This window comes from Drosophila obscura, unplaced genomic scaffold, assembly GCF_018151105.1.
Source record: "Drosophila obscura isolate BZ-5 IFL unplaced genomic scaffold, ASM1815110v1 contig_150, whole genome shotgun sequence".
Classification (NCBI taxonomy): Eukaryota; Metazoa; Arthropoda; class Insecta; order Diptera; family Drosophilidae; genus Drosophila; species Drosophila obscura.
The window spans coordinates 365,364-378,415 of record NW_024542736.1 but is presented as its reverse complement, the minus strand read 5'-3'; the positions used below and the strand labels follow the sequence as shown (position 1 = coordinate 378,415).

General features: G+C 48.2%; 2 protein-coding genes across 9 annotated transcripts in view; one reads left to right on the top strand and one right to left on the bottom strand.

The window, feature by feature from the left end:
- Positions 1–10,281, top strand: part of LOC111066414 (polyhomeotic-proximal chromatin protein) — a 29,422-nt gene extending 19,141 nt beyond the window's left edge. Inside the window, 7 exon segments of the mRNA XM_022354987.2 lie at positions 1,076–1,400; positions 4,926–6,790; positions 6,792–7,454; positions 7,529–7,622; positions 7,691–8,101; positions 8,361–8,796; positions 9,487–10,281. Coding sequence (XP_022210679.2) covers positions 1,076–1,400; positions 4,926–6,790; positions 6,792–7,454; positions 7,529–7,622; positions 7,691–8,101; positions 8,361–8,796; positions 9,487–9,964 — 4,272 coding nt within the window. The 3' untranslated portion in view covers positions 9,965–10,281.
- A 1,357-nt stretch (positions 10,282–11,638) lies between these two features.
- The window catches only part of LOC111066437 (serine/threonine-protein kinase Doa), a 39,813-nt gene continuing 38,399 nt past the window's right edge, over positions 11,639–13,052 (bottom strand). For 3 of the 8 annotated variants that reach the window (XM_022355062.2, XM_022355063.2, XM_022355061.2), the window contains one exon: positions 11,645–13,019. In XM_022355062.2, coding sequence (XP_022210754.2) covers positions 12,892–13,019 — 128 coding nt within the window. In that variant the 3' untranslated portion in view covers positions 11,645–12,891. Of the gene's footprint in view, positions 13,020–13,052 lie in introns of all 8 variants that reach the window. The other 5 variants (XM_022355058.2, XM_022355059.2, XM_022355050.2 and 2 more) reach the window with 4 other exon arrangements.

The following is a 13,052-nucleotide window of genomic DNA, read 5'->3' as shown; positions in this document are numbered from 1 at the left end:
GGAAATTACAGTGTGGAATCGTATCTGATTTCAATTGTTGCAAATTAGAGGGGAAACATTGAGGACATAAGGAAGGGGATGCGGAATGCCCCCCCAACTAGCCCTTCCATTAGAAACCCTTTTTCGAAACTAAATTGAATAAAAATTGTCTGCAAATTGGGGATAATTTCAATTGAAATTACATCCGATAAATACATATGTATGTATATGTAGCGAGGATAAAAAAAGAACAGGGTAAAAAAAACCCTTTTCCAAATCCAATTAAAGTTTATGAAAAGGAAGAGACATCGAGTTTTGGGATTAAATTGAATTTTTCATGGCAACGGCAATGGCAATTATCGAAAATTATAGAAAAATAATTTAATAAATATAATTTGTTCGGAGAAAAGTGTACGATTTCAATTACGGCCAATCATTGAATATAATAGAAATATACTCGTAGATAGATGTGAAAAAATGTGCATTAGAAAACAAGATCTATAGAATATGTATACGAAAATGGTAAAGGGGAATTTCAGATAATAAATGAACGATAAAAGCAATTAAAAGATTTGAGATAAAACAATTTGTAACTTAATTGAGAAAGTGTTTATGGGAAATTAAATTAAATGTCAATCAACGGCAAGTAGTACAGCACATACTCACTCAATGCATCTTCAAAAAGGGGTGGAAAATAATGTAAGCTTGAGAATATATTGAAAAACGATTAGAGGCATACGCCGTACTCGGTGGGTATGCAAAATGAGAACCAGGAATCGTCGGCGCTTAAATAATTGTGTTTGCAATTGCGACTCACGTTTTCTATGCAAATTTAATGGGGGCGAACAGCGACTCCCCCACACTCCGCTCTAAACCCTCAGTGTTAAAATGTTTACATTTTGAGTGGATATTGGATTGATATGTGTGTGTGTCTGTGTTGTGTGTTTGTGGCATTCCATTCAGGGAGAAGGGGCTCAGGGGCTTAATTAAATTCTCGATTTGACATCAAGCGGCGGTCAGTGCTGTGGCGGCGGCGCCTAATTTGATTTTTGCACAGCATTTATACTAATTAAAGCAATTTGATGCTTTGTTTCAGGTGCCCAACATGCCACTGAAGCTGCCAACAGTTGCTGCAGCCACAGTTGAATCAGCAACAGCGACGACGACACCTTGCCTGCACCAGCGGCGATTTCTTGAATCTCAGAAGCAGCAGCAACAGCAGCAGCAGAGTGTCAAAGATGCGACGACGACAACGACAAATACGCTGCCCGCCGTATCCGTATCTGTATCCATATCTGGGCCAGCAGCTGTCAGTGATGTGTTCTCAACGCTGATGAGAACGACGGCGACGACGACAACGGCTGCAACGGCAGCAACAGTCCATGCAACAATAACAACCACACCTGAAATGGCCAACAAAGGTGAACAAATACATATTGTACATACATATACATATATATATGTATATATATAAATGTAGACCAAAAGAAATACGAGTGTAGAGTATATAGAACCCCTGTCCATGTCAGATAGGTAGTAGTAGTACTGTCCCCCAACCAACAGATTTCCAACTTAATCAATGTTAAGCGACGACAAACACCAACGACGAACGATGAAAGCCGAAACGACAATATTTGAGGATTGGCAACAGCCAGCCAGGGTTGCCAGACGATTTGCCCGAACAGTACTAAAGCCATGGTAAAGCTGCAAAAAGTAGATTAAATAAATTTAAAAGATAAATCTCTCCCAGCGCGGCGGCGCTCCACTCAAATGAAATGATTTGCTTGGCAATGACTTTTCCTTTTGATGGCCCCAACGGAATGACAGAACAGACCAGAGACCAGAGACGCCTTAGTCATTTATTTGGTGCGCCATGGCAACCCTGGGCTGTCAGAGAGCTCCCCTGCGGGCGAGCGTTTTTCCCGGGCAGCACAAAAGTATGCTATAGAAAAAAAAGTGAGTGCGCTGCCGGCTGCCTGCCTGCCTGCATTTTTTCGCAACTGCAAGGATACAAAAAAAAAAAGAACACGACGGCGCAACGACGATGAACAGGACGAAGACGATGCCAGCATGTAGAAGTGGGGTGCACGGGTAGAAGGGTGCAGTGAAAGGATGAGGTCAGGGCAAAGGAAAACTAGTGTAGATACGTGCGAAAAGTGCACGGAAGGCTAGGCCAAGGAAAAGCCAGCCATAGACCGTAGAGCAAAACCAAAGGGGAAAATGGAGCATACCCATACATATGTATACACATTTCGGTATGTGTGTGGTGTGTGTGTGTGGAAGTGCAAACAGATCCAAGTGGAAAAGGTGCTCAATGTTGGATGTGGCTGCTGCTGCTGCTGCTACTGCCAAGTGAAAAACGATGCCTAGACAATGATAAAGTGAAAATGCACACTGGGAAACAAACATGGGGGAAAACTGAGAACGAGAGAGTAACAGAAAGAGATACAGGGAGAGAACTGAAGAGCAGCAGGGCAGCAGCAAACAACACACACGAGCAGCAGGAGCAGTAGCAGCAGGAGCAGGAGCGGTAGCGAGAGTTCAACAAGCTTAAGACAGCTTTTGGGGCGCAGGCAACGGGAAGTGGCAGGCGTCCCTCCCACACGACAGGAAGTGCATTTCGGATGCTTCCCTGTTTGTCTCCTGGCTATACGCCCAACTCCTTGCCTCCTGTGCCTTTGCCCCTTGTTTGTTTTTCCTTTAGCCTGTTTTGATTTTCCCTGCTGTTTTGTTTGGCACCAGAAAGGGACAAAGGAACTTGACGCGTTCCGCCAAACCAACGCGTTACTCAAAGACATTTCTCGGATGTTTGTTTCCCCCCTACACTCCCCTCCAGTCCTGTTTCGGCTGTTATTATTTAAGCCGCTTTAAGCCTTAAATAAATGTTATTTTTATTAAAGACTCGAAAACATTTGCACTTGAGAAGTGCCTCAGGCAGTTTTTGGGCAGTTTTCGGTTGGAGGGGGGTTTTGTGGGGGGGGATTTGGGCCGCCACAAAAGGGGACTAGGACCTCTCTTTCTTTCCTCTGTGGAGGGTACCTATACCTTTAGTGAGGCTAAAGGGTACCCTCAATTCGTTCATTATTTCAATGGAATGCTGCGATGCTACCATCTCCTTTCAATCATCCATTCAACCATGCCAGAAGCTTTCACAACAAAAGTTCCTATTGACACTGCTCTCTTTTGCATCCGGGTGGGGAATCTCCGTCCTTATCGTGGCTGCAGCCCTGTGGGGCGGGGGGGATACAGCATTCCTGAAAGGCTTTTTCTTCCAGCAATTCAAAGCAATTTGATTTCCATTTGAGATATTTGCCGGATGAAAAAGGAAAACAACTGCAAAACTGTTGCCAATTTCGGGAAAAGGGTTGCGACACGACACCCAGCACCAACACCAACACATAGCCACCATTCACCTTCTTGCCACATTTGCAACAGACAGAGGAGGTGTGGCAGGGAACAAGGGAGACAGAGACAGAGAGAGAGAGAGAGTGAGGAGAGGATGGAACGTTGAGCAGTTGGCCAAACATTCGGCAAACATTGTTAAAAACTTTCAAATGAAAAGGTTAATTGAAACAAAAGGGACTTGATGGCAAAAGTTTAGCCGAGAGCGCGTCCATTTCGAACCGCCTACCAGCCACGCCTTTCCCGCCGCCCCCACCACCACTACCCACAATGTATGCAGCAGGCAATTGCAGGCGGGTCCTTCGTCCACGGAATGGCCCATGGATGGATGGGTGTGGGCGATGGCGAGGGCCAATCAGCGTCGCATTAAAAACGCCGCACAAAGCAAAAGTTTTGCACGATTTAGAAAATTTTCGCGTGGCATTGCTGCAGGATTGAAGAGGGCAGGGGCAGAGGAAGGGGCAGGAGTTGAGTGGCGGAGAAGTTGGTCAGGAGCTGTGGTCTGTCCGTGCGCTCCGTGGGTGTCCTCACTGGGGGGCAGGGGAGTGGGGTGTGTGGCAAGTATTTGCTAAAAATCTTTCCCCCTCGCGAGCTTACTGCCAAATGAATTTAAATTTTCTGTGGTTTTCGGCTGGGTTTCGCTGGGCTCACAGATTCAGCAGGGTGTTGGTTTATTTTTTTTTTGTTTTTTGCAAGCTTTGTATTTCGGCAAAAGGCGGATAAACTTTGGGCAGTGGCTGGCAGTGCCCTTAGTTACATATATCATTTAAAATAGTACAGATACTTGCCGCGCAGAGAGTATACAAAGTATATATCACTAGTCATTGCCACATGCCATGACATTTGAATCCTTAATCCTTTATTTCGATGCAAAGAAGTGCCCAAAGCAGCAATCAAGAAAGTTTTGTTGTTGTTGTATGAACGTTGGAAAATTCAGTTCAATTACAAATAAGAGCTATACATATATGTACGAGTACATCAGTATGTACATACATATGTGCCTGCCAGGGTATCAAAAGTTTCGGATTTTGAAGGTAGCTATTTTCTTGTTCGGGTTCATTTTTGCATTTGGATGAATGGAAGGAAGGAGGGCAGTCAGTAAATTGGTCGAGTGGCTGGGCTGGTCCTTTTTTTTTTTGCTGTTTAATTATAAGTCCTTCATTATATCCTCACCGCTGCTTAAAAAACCACTGGAGCCGCCCCCCACGAGTGTCCCCACTACCCGGTAAACCCTTTACTTTCATCTGACTTTCGCAGCAGCACGTTTTGTGTGTGTGGGTGTGTGTGTTTTGATTTTATTCGGGTCGTCATTCTGCCCTCCAGCCCCAGCCCCAGACCCAGCCGCATCCGCTTGGCATCCTTCTGCTGCTTTCAGCTCCTCTAGAGGAAAGGTGTGTGCGGTGGGCGGGTGGCTGTTTTGTGGCACACGCAGGGGACACGTTGCGGGCACTTTAAGGACGCGACGCGCTTTGCATAACCAAAGAGAGGATGTTGTCTTGACCTTTCACTGACTTTGCCTTTTCAATTTGTTGCTCCATTTCCAGAAGCTGATTGCCACAAATACGGCAATAACAAATTACCCGCACGGAACCATGCCTATGGAATGGCCACGTCCACACCCACACCCACGCCCACGACTGTAATGCAAACTAGTCAAGCATTAGCCGGAATAGGAATAGGAGGAGCTGGAGCTGGAGTTGGAATTGGAGTCCCTAAGCGCTCAGCCGGAGGACATGTGATAAAGCAGACGCCAGCAGCAGCCACAGCAGCAGCAACACCTTCTTCCCTGCCTCTACCCGTAACGTTGCCTCCACCCGCAGCACCATCCCTGTTGCAGCAGCAGCAGCAACAGCAACAGCAGCAGCAGCAACAGCAGCAACCCAACTTCAAGGACGATCCCGCCGGTTATATGCAGCAGCAGACAGTCCTGCTGCACAATACGCTGGGTGGGGGCCTGGATACGGGAGCCAAAACCGTGACAGTGTCGGCCACATCCACGGCCAGAGCCCTGCCACAGGAGCCCATTGTGCACAGCTCCCAGCAGCAGCAGCAGCAGCAGCAGCAGCAACAACAGCAACTTCAGCAACTCCAGATACAGCGCCAGAGGATACGACGGCTGTCGGTGTTTGGCGGCAAGTGGGAAGCGGAATCGGTGGGAGCCAATGTGTCCTCCAATGTGAATACCGGACAGCGCACATTGCAGGTGGATACGCAGGCCTTTGCGCGGCCGCAGAAGCCACAGATCACCAGCGTCACGGTAGTGCCACCACCCCAGGAGTCGCCCGTCTCGAGCAGTGCGGCAGTGCTGCAGGATGCCGTGGAGAAGCGGCCCGAGCAAGTGGGTGCCATCTCCACCAGCCACGAGAGTCCCAGGCAGAGCTTGTCCTCGCCCACAGACTCACTGCTGGATTCGGGCAAGAGCACGCCCTCGCCATCACCAAAGCCGCAGCAGCAACAGCCTCAGCCGCAGATCTTGCAAATGCGTACCCAAGGCCAAGTACAGGGACAGGTTACCACTTGCGCTCCACAGCTGCGTGTGATGCGCCAGCAGCAGCAGCAGAACCAGCAGACCCTTGCCGGACAGAGGCTGGCTGTGGCCAGCAGCAATGCAGTGGCCACGATGACGCGCAGCATTGTGACCACCACGGCGGGCACTGGGATCACGGGGCGACCGATCACCACGCTGAGTAGCTCCCAGGCCGGAATGGCGCAGCTCCAAGCGATGGCCGGACAAATGGCAGGCGCCACGAATGGCGGCAGTCAGCTGATAATGACCTCCTCCGGACAGCTGCTGGTCATCCCAGGGCCACAGCCCAGCAAGCAGGGGAATCCGCATCTGCAGCAGCATCACCATCGCGCGAGTATCATCCAGCAGCAGCAGCACCACCAGGAACTGCATCCGCAGTCGGGCGGCGGCTACATTGTGAGCCAACCCTCGTCAGTGGGGGCAGCCACATCCAGCAGCGGCAGCAGCAACACGGTCATACTCAACTCCGGGGGCAAGCTGTTGCACCACCAGATCATCACCTCGCAGGCGGGACAGAGTTCAGGGGGAGGAGCAGGCGCAGGTGGCCAGACCGTGTTGCTCAACACACTTCCCAACGGCGGCTACATCGTCCACCAGCAGCAGCAGCAGCATCATCCACAGCAGCAGCAGCACCTGGAGCAAGTGCTGGCCATGCCACATCCGGGTGCAGTGCCACCGCATGGTCAGACGCTGATCATCAGCTCGCCGGAGGCCAAGCGGAGGCCGCGCAAACGCAAGAGTTCCGTGTGCCATACGCCGCCACCGCCGAGTGGTGGATCCCCCGCCAAGACGCTCTCCCCACAGATCTCGCCCAGCATCCCCAGCCAGGCGCCCGGCCTGCTCCATCAGCAGGCGGCAGCTGCGGCGGCAGCGGCTGCATCTGGCACCACAGTTCCAGCAGCAGTTCCAGCTGAGTCCCGGCATCCAGGGCATCGTGGTGAACAAGGCCAATTCGTCAGCTCCGCAGCAGACGCAGCAGCTGCTGCTGCAGAACGGCCAGATCCTGCAGCAGGTGAACCTCATCGGGCAGCAGGTGCTGATGCCCGCGGGCCTGGTAATGGCCCCAGACGCCACCCTGCTGCAGATCCAGAACATGCCCACAACCAGCCTGATGACGCCCCAGGGGCCCGTGATGCTGCGCACTCCGTCACCACAGAGCAAGCCGTCCTTCATCTCGCCCGGCGCCGGCGGCCAGCAGTACATTGTGGGGGCCAACGGGCAGTTGAGTCCCATTGGCCAGATATACTCCACGCCCATGGGTCTGGTGATGCCCACGGGACAGCAGGGTGGCGGCTCCACTTTCGTGTCGGCGAGTCCCACGACAACCACCATTCAGATCCAGCAGCAGCAGCCATCGCAGCAGCAGCAGCAACAGCAGCAGCAGGCACAGCAGATCAGTCTGCAGCAGGCACAGGCCACCACGTATCTGACGACGGACTCCTCGATGGGTCGCCAGGGAACGGCGGCCAGTCCGCCAGACACCACCACATGCAGTCCACGCAGTCCGGAGCGACCTCCCAGCCATCGGAGCACTGGCAGTGATATGGTTTGTGGCTCCTCTCCTCTATGGTGATCTCTCTCTCTATCTGGAATCATTATTTAACAATCTTTTTGTGGCAGGTGCAATGCGTCTCCAGCTCGGAACCGGATGCCGCTGTCTCCCCGCTGAGTGTCGAGAGTCGGCAGTCGCCATCTTCCACAGATTGTGAGCGGAGTGAGTACAGCTGCTGATCATTCATGTGGCAGGCATTATCTAATCATGGATTCACTCTTTTCTTTTAGGTTTCGGCAACAGCAACAGCAGCAATCTGTTCACGCAGCCAAGTGGGATGTACAAGCATTCGGAGCCAAAGATTCGACGGATACACATCACATCGCAGGCGACGCAGGCCGAGAACGGGATGAGCCTGATGGGGCAAGGTATGCGACTGGCCAACTCCAGCTCCAATTCGAACACCACATCCGCTTCCATGCCCATGTCCATGTCCATTACATCGTCATCATCATCGTCGTCGTCCACTGGCTCCACTCATGTGGCGGCGGGGGGACAGGGCCATCGCCCAACGCTCATGCACCTCCGACAGCCGCCAGTCGGGCAGCACTACAACAACAACAACAGCCACCATAACAACAACAACACCAGCACCAGCACCTTCCTCCATAGCCACAAAGTAGTTAACATTGATTACCAGGGTAAGGCCGCCGTAAGCAGCGCACCTCTAATGTCCAGCACTAACTGCATCCACCACAACACACTAACCATCCACACAGCACTGACGCCACTCGGCGCCATGACCACTGCATGACCAGCCTTGTACCGCTTTTAATTCTCTGCGCTCTGCCTGCTTGTAATATTCCTCCTCCTACTCCTCTGGTGCCGGCATCGCCTCTTCATTTAGCCCCATGTCCACCCATGCCCAAGTCTCTATGTGCCTCTGTGTGCCTTTCGTAGAGTCGCCCAGCACAACGCAGCTCCTGTCAGCAGCAGCAGCAACAGCAGCAACAACAACAGGTGCTACATCCTCCACCACGATGCCGGAGGCCAAGAGCAAGACCAAGACCACACCAACGAAACGATCGCGCCGTCCACAGCGCAGCTCTGGCCGTGGCACATGCAACACTTCCACTACCACTTCGTTGATGCCGCCTCGATCGTTTGCAATTGGCGAACTGATTTGGGGTCCGGCGCGGGGCCATCCCGCCTGGCCCGGCAAGATCGTCAAGATGCCCGACGGCGTGTGCACGCCATCGCAGCAGTTCGATCACGTCTGGGTGCAGTGGTTCGGCGGCGGTGGCCGCTCCACCTCCGAACTGATTCCGGTCAACTCGTTGCAAAGTCTCTCCGAGGGTCTGGAGGCGCATCACAAGGCCCAAAAGGATACCAGAAAGTGAGCATCCATCCGGTTGAGTGGGTGGGAGAACACAACTCAGAAGGGGGGAACTAAGGGGATTGAAAGAAGAATTAGGGATCACCAGAGGACCACAGCACCGTAGACTAGAACATTATTCGAAGTAGAATGAATATACGTATAATATTTTTGATATATATTTCCTTTATATGAATGCAATTTTTATACTTTTTATAGATTTATAGCAAGAGTTTTATTTTGCCATTTGCCATTTAGAGTTCTAGCAATTTGTATCTATTTTTTTTTGTTCAGATACTTTTGTAGTTTTTTTATTTGAGAATTGATTTAGCCTCGGATAAGTAGATAGACTTTTGTTATTTTTAGCATTTTTAATTAATTTATATTTGATTTACTGTACTCTTTGTATTTGACTTTTAATTTGCTAATTAATATTCTCGTTTCTTTTTTTGATATGCGCTGAACCTGAACCAAAATTATATCCTGCCCTGCCAACCCCAACGTGTATAACTCTGTGTGCTCAATGCGTGCGTGTGTGTGTGTGTCTATATGCATAACCATCTCAACATCATCATCACGACCACTCGACACCCGTAACTCGTAAAAAAAAATAAAAAATTTATATATATAAAAACACAACCCAAAACCCAAACTCCAAAACCACACACACAACACTCCACTCCACTTCCCAACCATCATCAAACCACAAAGGAGCCGCAAACTGAACTCGCAACTCGAGCGGGCTATACAAGAAGCAATGACTGAGTTGGATAACATTTCAGCCTCCTCGACACCCACATCCGTATCCACAGCGGCAGCAGCATCCTCATCCGCTGCTTCTCCTCCGGCAGCAGGACCAGCAGCAGCAGCAGCAGTAGCAGTAATTCAGCAATCGCACCCACAGCCCTCTTCAACGAACAACAAAATAAATGGACTGGCGCGGAGCAAGCGGCAGCAGGCCAACACAAGTGGAGCCAGCAGCATGGTGCTGACCGCCAGCACAGCGGCCACTCTGAGTGGCCTCTTCAATCAGCAGCAGCGAGCCAAGCCCATACGCATTGCGCCCGCTCCACCATCCGCTTCTGTGGGAATGGGAACAGCCGGAACAACAGTCACGACAGTGACTGCCAGCGGAGGATCCGAACTTGCTGCTGGTGGCAGGACGGAGATCCTGAAGCTGGCCAAATGACCAGCGCTGTCGGCGTTGTCGTCGACAGTGAGCACAGCGAACTATACGCTCGTTATTGGGCATAAGTAGGGGGAAGTAGGAGGTCGGCTTGGCCTGGCCTGGCCGTATACTTAGTATATATTTACTTACTCCATATGAATGTGTATCTATGTACAAGTAGGAAAACAGTTTAGTTAGATGTCTTCCTCTGGCTCAGCTTGAGACAGAGTGTCGCTTTTGGAGTTGGTTGTTTTCTATTGTTTAACAGACCCACAGGAGTCCCTGCTTAGTTGCGTCACCGGGCGGCGCTGCCACACATTTGAAATAGACAATAATGCATCAAGCGATAGATTTTGTTGCTTTTTAGACAGCGCTACGGCGCAGAATTTAAGTTGTTTTGTATATACATATATATATATATATCCCTATCCATAGCAGATGTACATGTTAAGTATTTATTTATTGCGTATAGATCTTAGGTTCATATATAGGTTCTTGTTTTCGTTGCAATTTGTAGACCTAACCATTATTTTTATAAATAGGTAGCCTAAGACGACATTTAGCCACTAAGTTCAACACTGGATAACCAACAATTACTCAATTATGTACTTTGGCTTTACTAAACAGATCCATACAAAAACAAATAACGAACGAATCAAAAGCAGCTCCTGTTTCTCATCTACATGCATATTTGTGCTCGGTAAACACAACAAACAACAAATTATTTATGTCGTACGCAAATGCAAGCACACCACACCACAACCACACACACCACACTGAGCAAATCGCGAAAAGAAGCAAATAAAGAGAAATTATATTTATAAATTGTTATTATTTATTTAGTTGAAACTATTGTAAAATTATAATTGTACAACAAAATGCAAGAAACGAATTCACACTTAGCGGAACCACAAAAACAAATAAATTAATAAATGGAAAAACAAAAGAACGAAATGGTTAATTATTTTTGGCTGCTATGAAAATGTCAACTGGTTGATTTGAAAATATTAAAACTATATGCCGTGGCCGTTTTGAAACTATCAGAAACTATAAAAGCTTGCTGCTATGCAGCCAACAAAGCTGGGGGAGAAAAATATATATGTACATCACTGGAGCATATACCTTCGATCCTAAATAAGGACTCTGTCAACTCAAGGATTCTTTTGTCAGTAATCACATCGCAGCCATATCACGCCCAGATTAGCCCACACATAACGGAGAACACAAGAAAATAAAACTGGCTTGTTGTTGCACAGTGGCGCCTCCGTGATCATCGGTGATTTCTTGAACTAAATCTAGCTTAGATCGACGCCGCTGCTGGAGCTAAATTAGGTTAGTTACCGCTCATTGTGGGGACTCTGCACGCTATTTTTAAGCCGATTAAATCGCTTTAACTCCGCTATAGCTCATCTGATCACAGAAACGTTCCCGATCGATTGGAAGCATCAATGACAATAAGGATATTGCCTGTGTCACGGCTTTTTGTGATCGGGGGAAACATTTTATCAGATGACTGGTTGATGCCAATGGCCAGTCTGGATCCTCGCGATCTCCGGAATGTAGGTCCTTCGCTGAATTAAAAAAATGCGTTTTTTTTCTCGCCTATAAAACGCTCGATCTAGTCAGGATGAGTTGATTAAATACGATCCAGAAATTTTGTATGTGGATAAATAATAGATTGTTGTTTTTGTAAAGATTTATTTCAATTTGTAGTAACTTGACAATATTGGTTTTTTATATCTTATAGGCTGGTGATCTGGTTAAATTGCAAATAATGTAATTTATAATTAATATTTATGTAATATTAAACTAACTCACAATCATTTGAATTAAGTATGTTTAGTATATGGATATACATATACTCTCTCTAGGGTCCATACGATATTATAGCATGTAATGGATAAATGTATGTGTTGATTTTTCGATATTCGATAATAGAACGAAAACGAACAAAAGGGATTGGCGCGATAATTCTACACATCTGAAAACATCTCGTAATCTAAGAGAAATGACTCTGGGCCCTGGTCTGCTACCGAATTTACAAAAATGCGCTGCGAAGGCAAAACGCTGTATATGCATACGGGACGGGAGGGGGGGAGACATAACAATTGCTCTTTACACTTACATATGTACATCGGTACATGAATGGAGTGTGGTTACGAGTGGGGTACGAGTGATATAATGGCTTGCAATTAGCTTACAGATCACGCTCTCGAAATGGTAAATGGTGTACATTTTTGTATTAATTAATTACAACTTAGTCGAGATCCCAATGACAGGGTGGGTGCTGCTGATGGGGATGCATATGCATTTCAACTAGCGCGTTAGCGACTGACTTCTTATTTTAAATTTACAATTGTATATCTTCGTTTAATCATTGCAGTCGTTGTGCTGCTTCCATCTCGAGGTGTGCACATTTCAATGACATTTACAATTAGGTTGGTTGGTTGGATGGTTGATTGGTTCATTTCCAAGCAGTGTCGGTGTTGGGGTGTGGAGGGGGGGAGACGACGCACCGCACTATCAATATTATACACGATTTGGTTATCATTACAAAACAAACACTATTGGCGGGTATGATACAATGCACAGGCGCAATCGTGGCGCTACACAGCTCTGAATGATGCACAGCAACGTGCGCATGCATGCTAATATGGGTATAATATGTATGTCTGCATATGAGAAAACAGTGTAGGATTTTTGTATAAGAAACATCTCTATACAAGTCAAGTTAACAAAACTAAGAAGTTAAAGACTTTTAGCACTTAAAATAGGGTTCGCCGTTGTGGTCGCTGCGCTTGCTCTCCGATTCTGCTGTTCCAGGACGACGTTCCTGTCCCTGGACGTCTGTTGTCGCGTTGTGTTTTTGTTGTTGTTGTTGTGTATGTTTGCATGATTGGACGCTTGATTAACGTTGCCTGTCAACAATAACCAAATCGCTGTAATTCTCATCTGGACAGACTGTGCGATCGCTCGCGGCTGCTGCTGCCCGACGAGAGGGGCTGCTTGCTGTTCATTTCACCAACCCGCTGGTGCGGTTGCAGCCTGTCAAAGAAGGGATGGCGTAGGGCCTCACCTGTAAGATTGAAAAGAAGAAGATTCGGTTAGT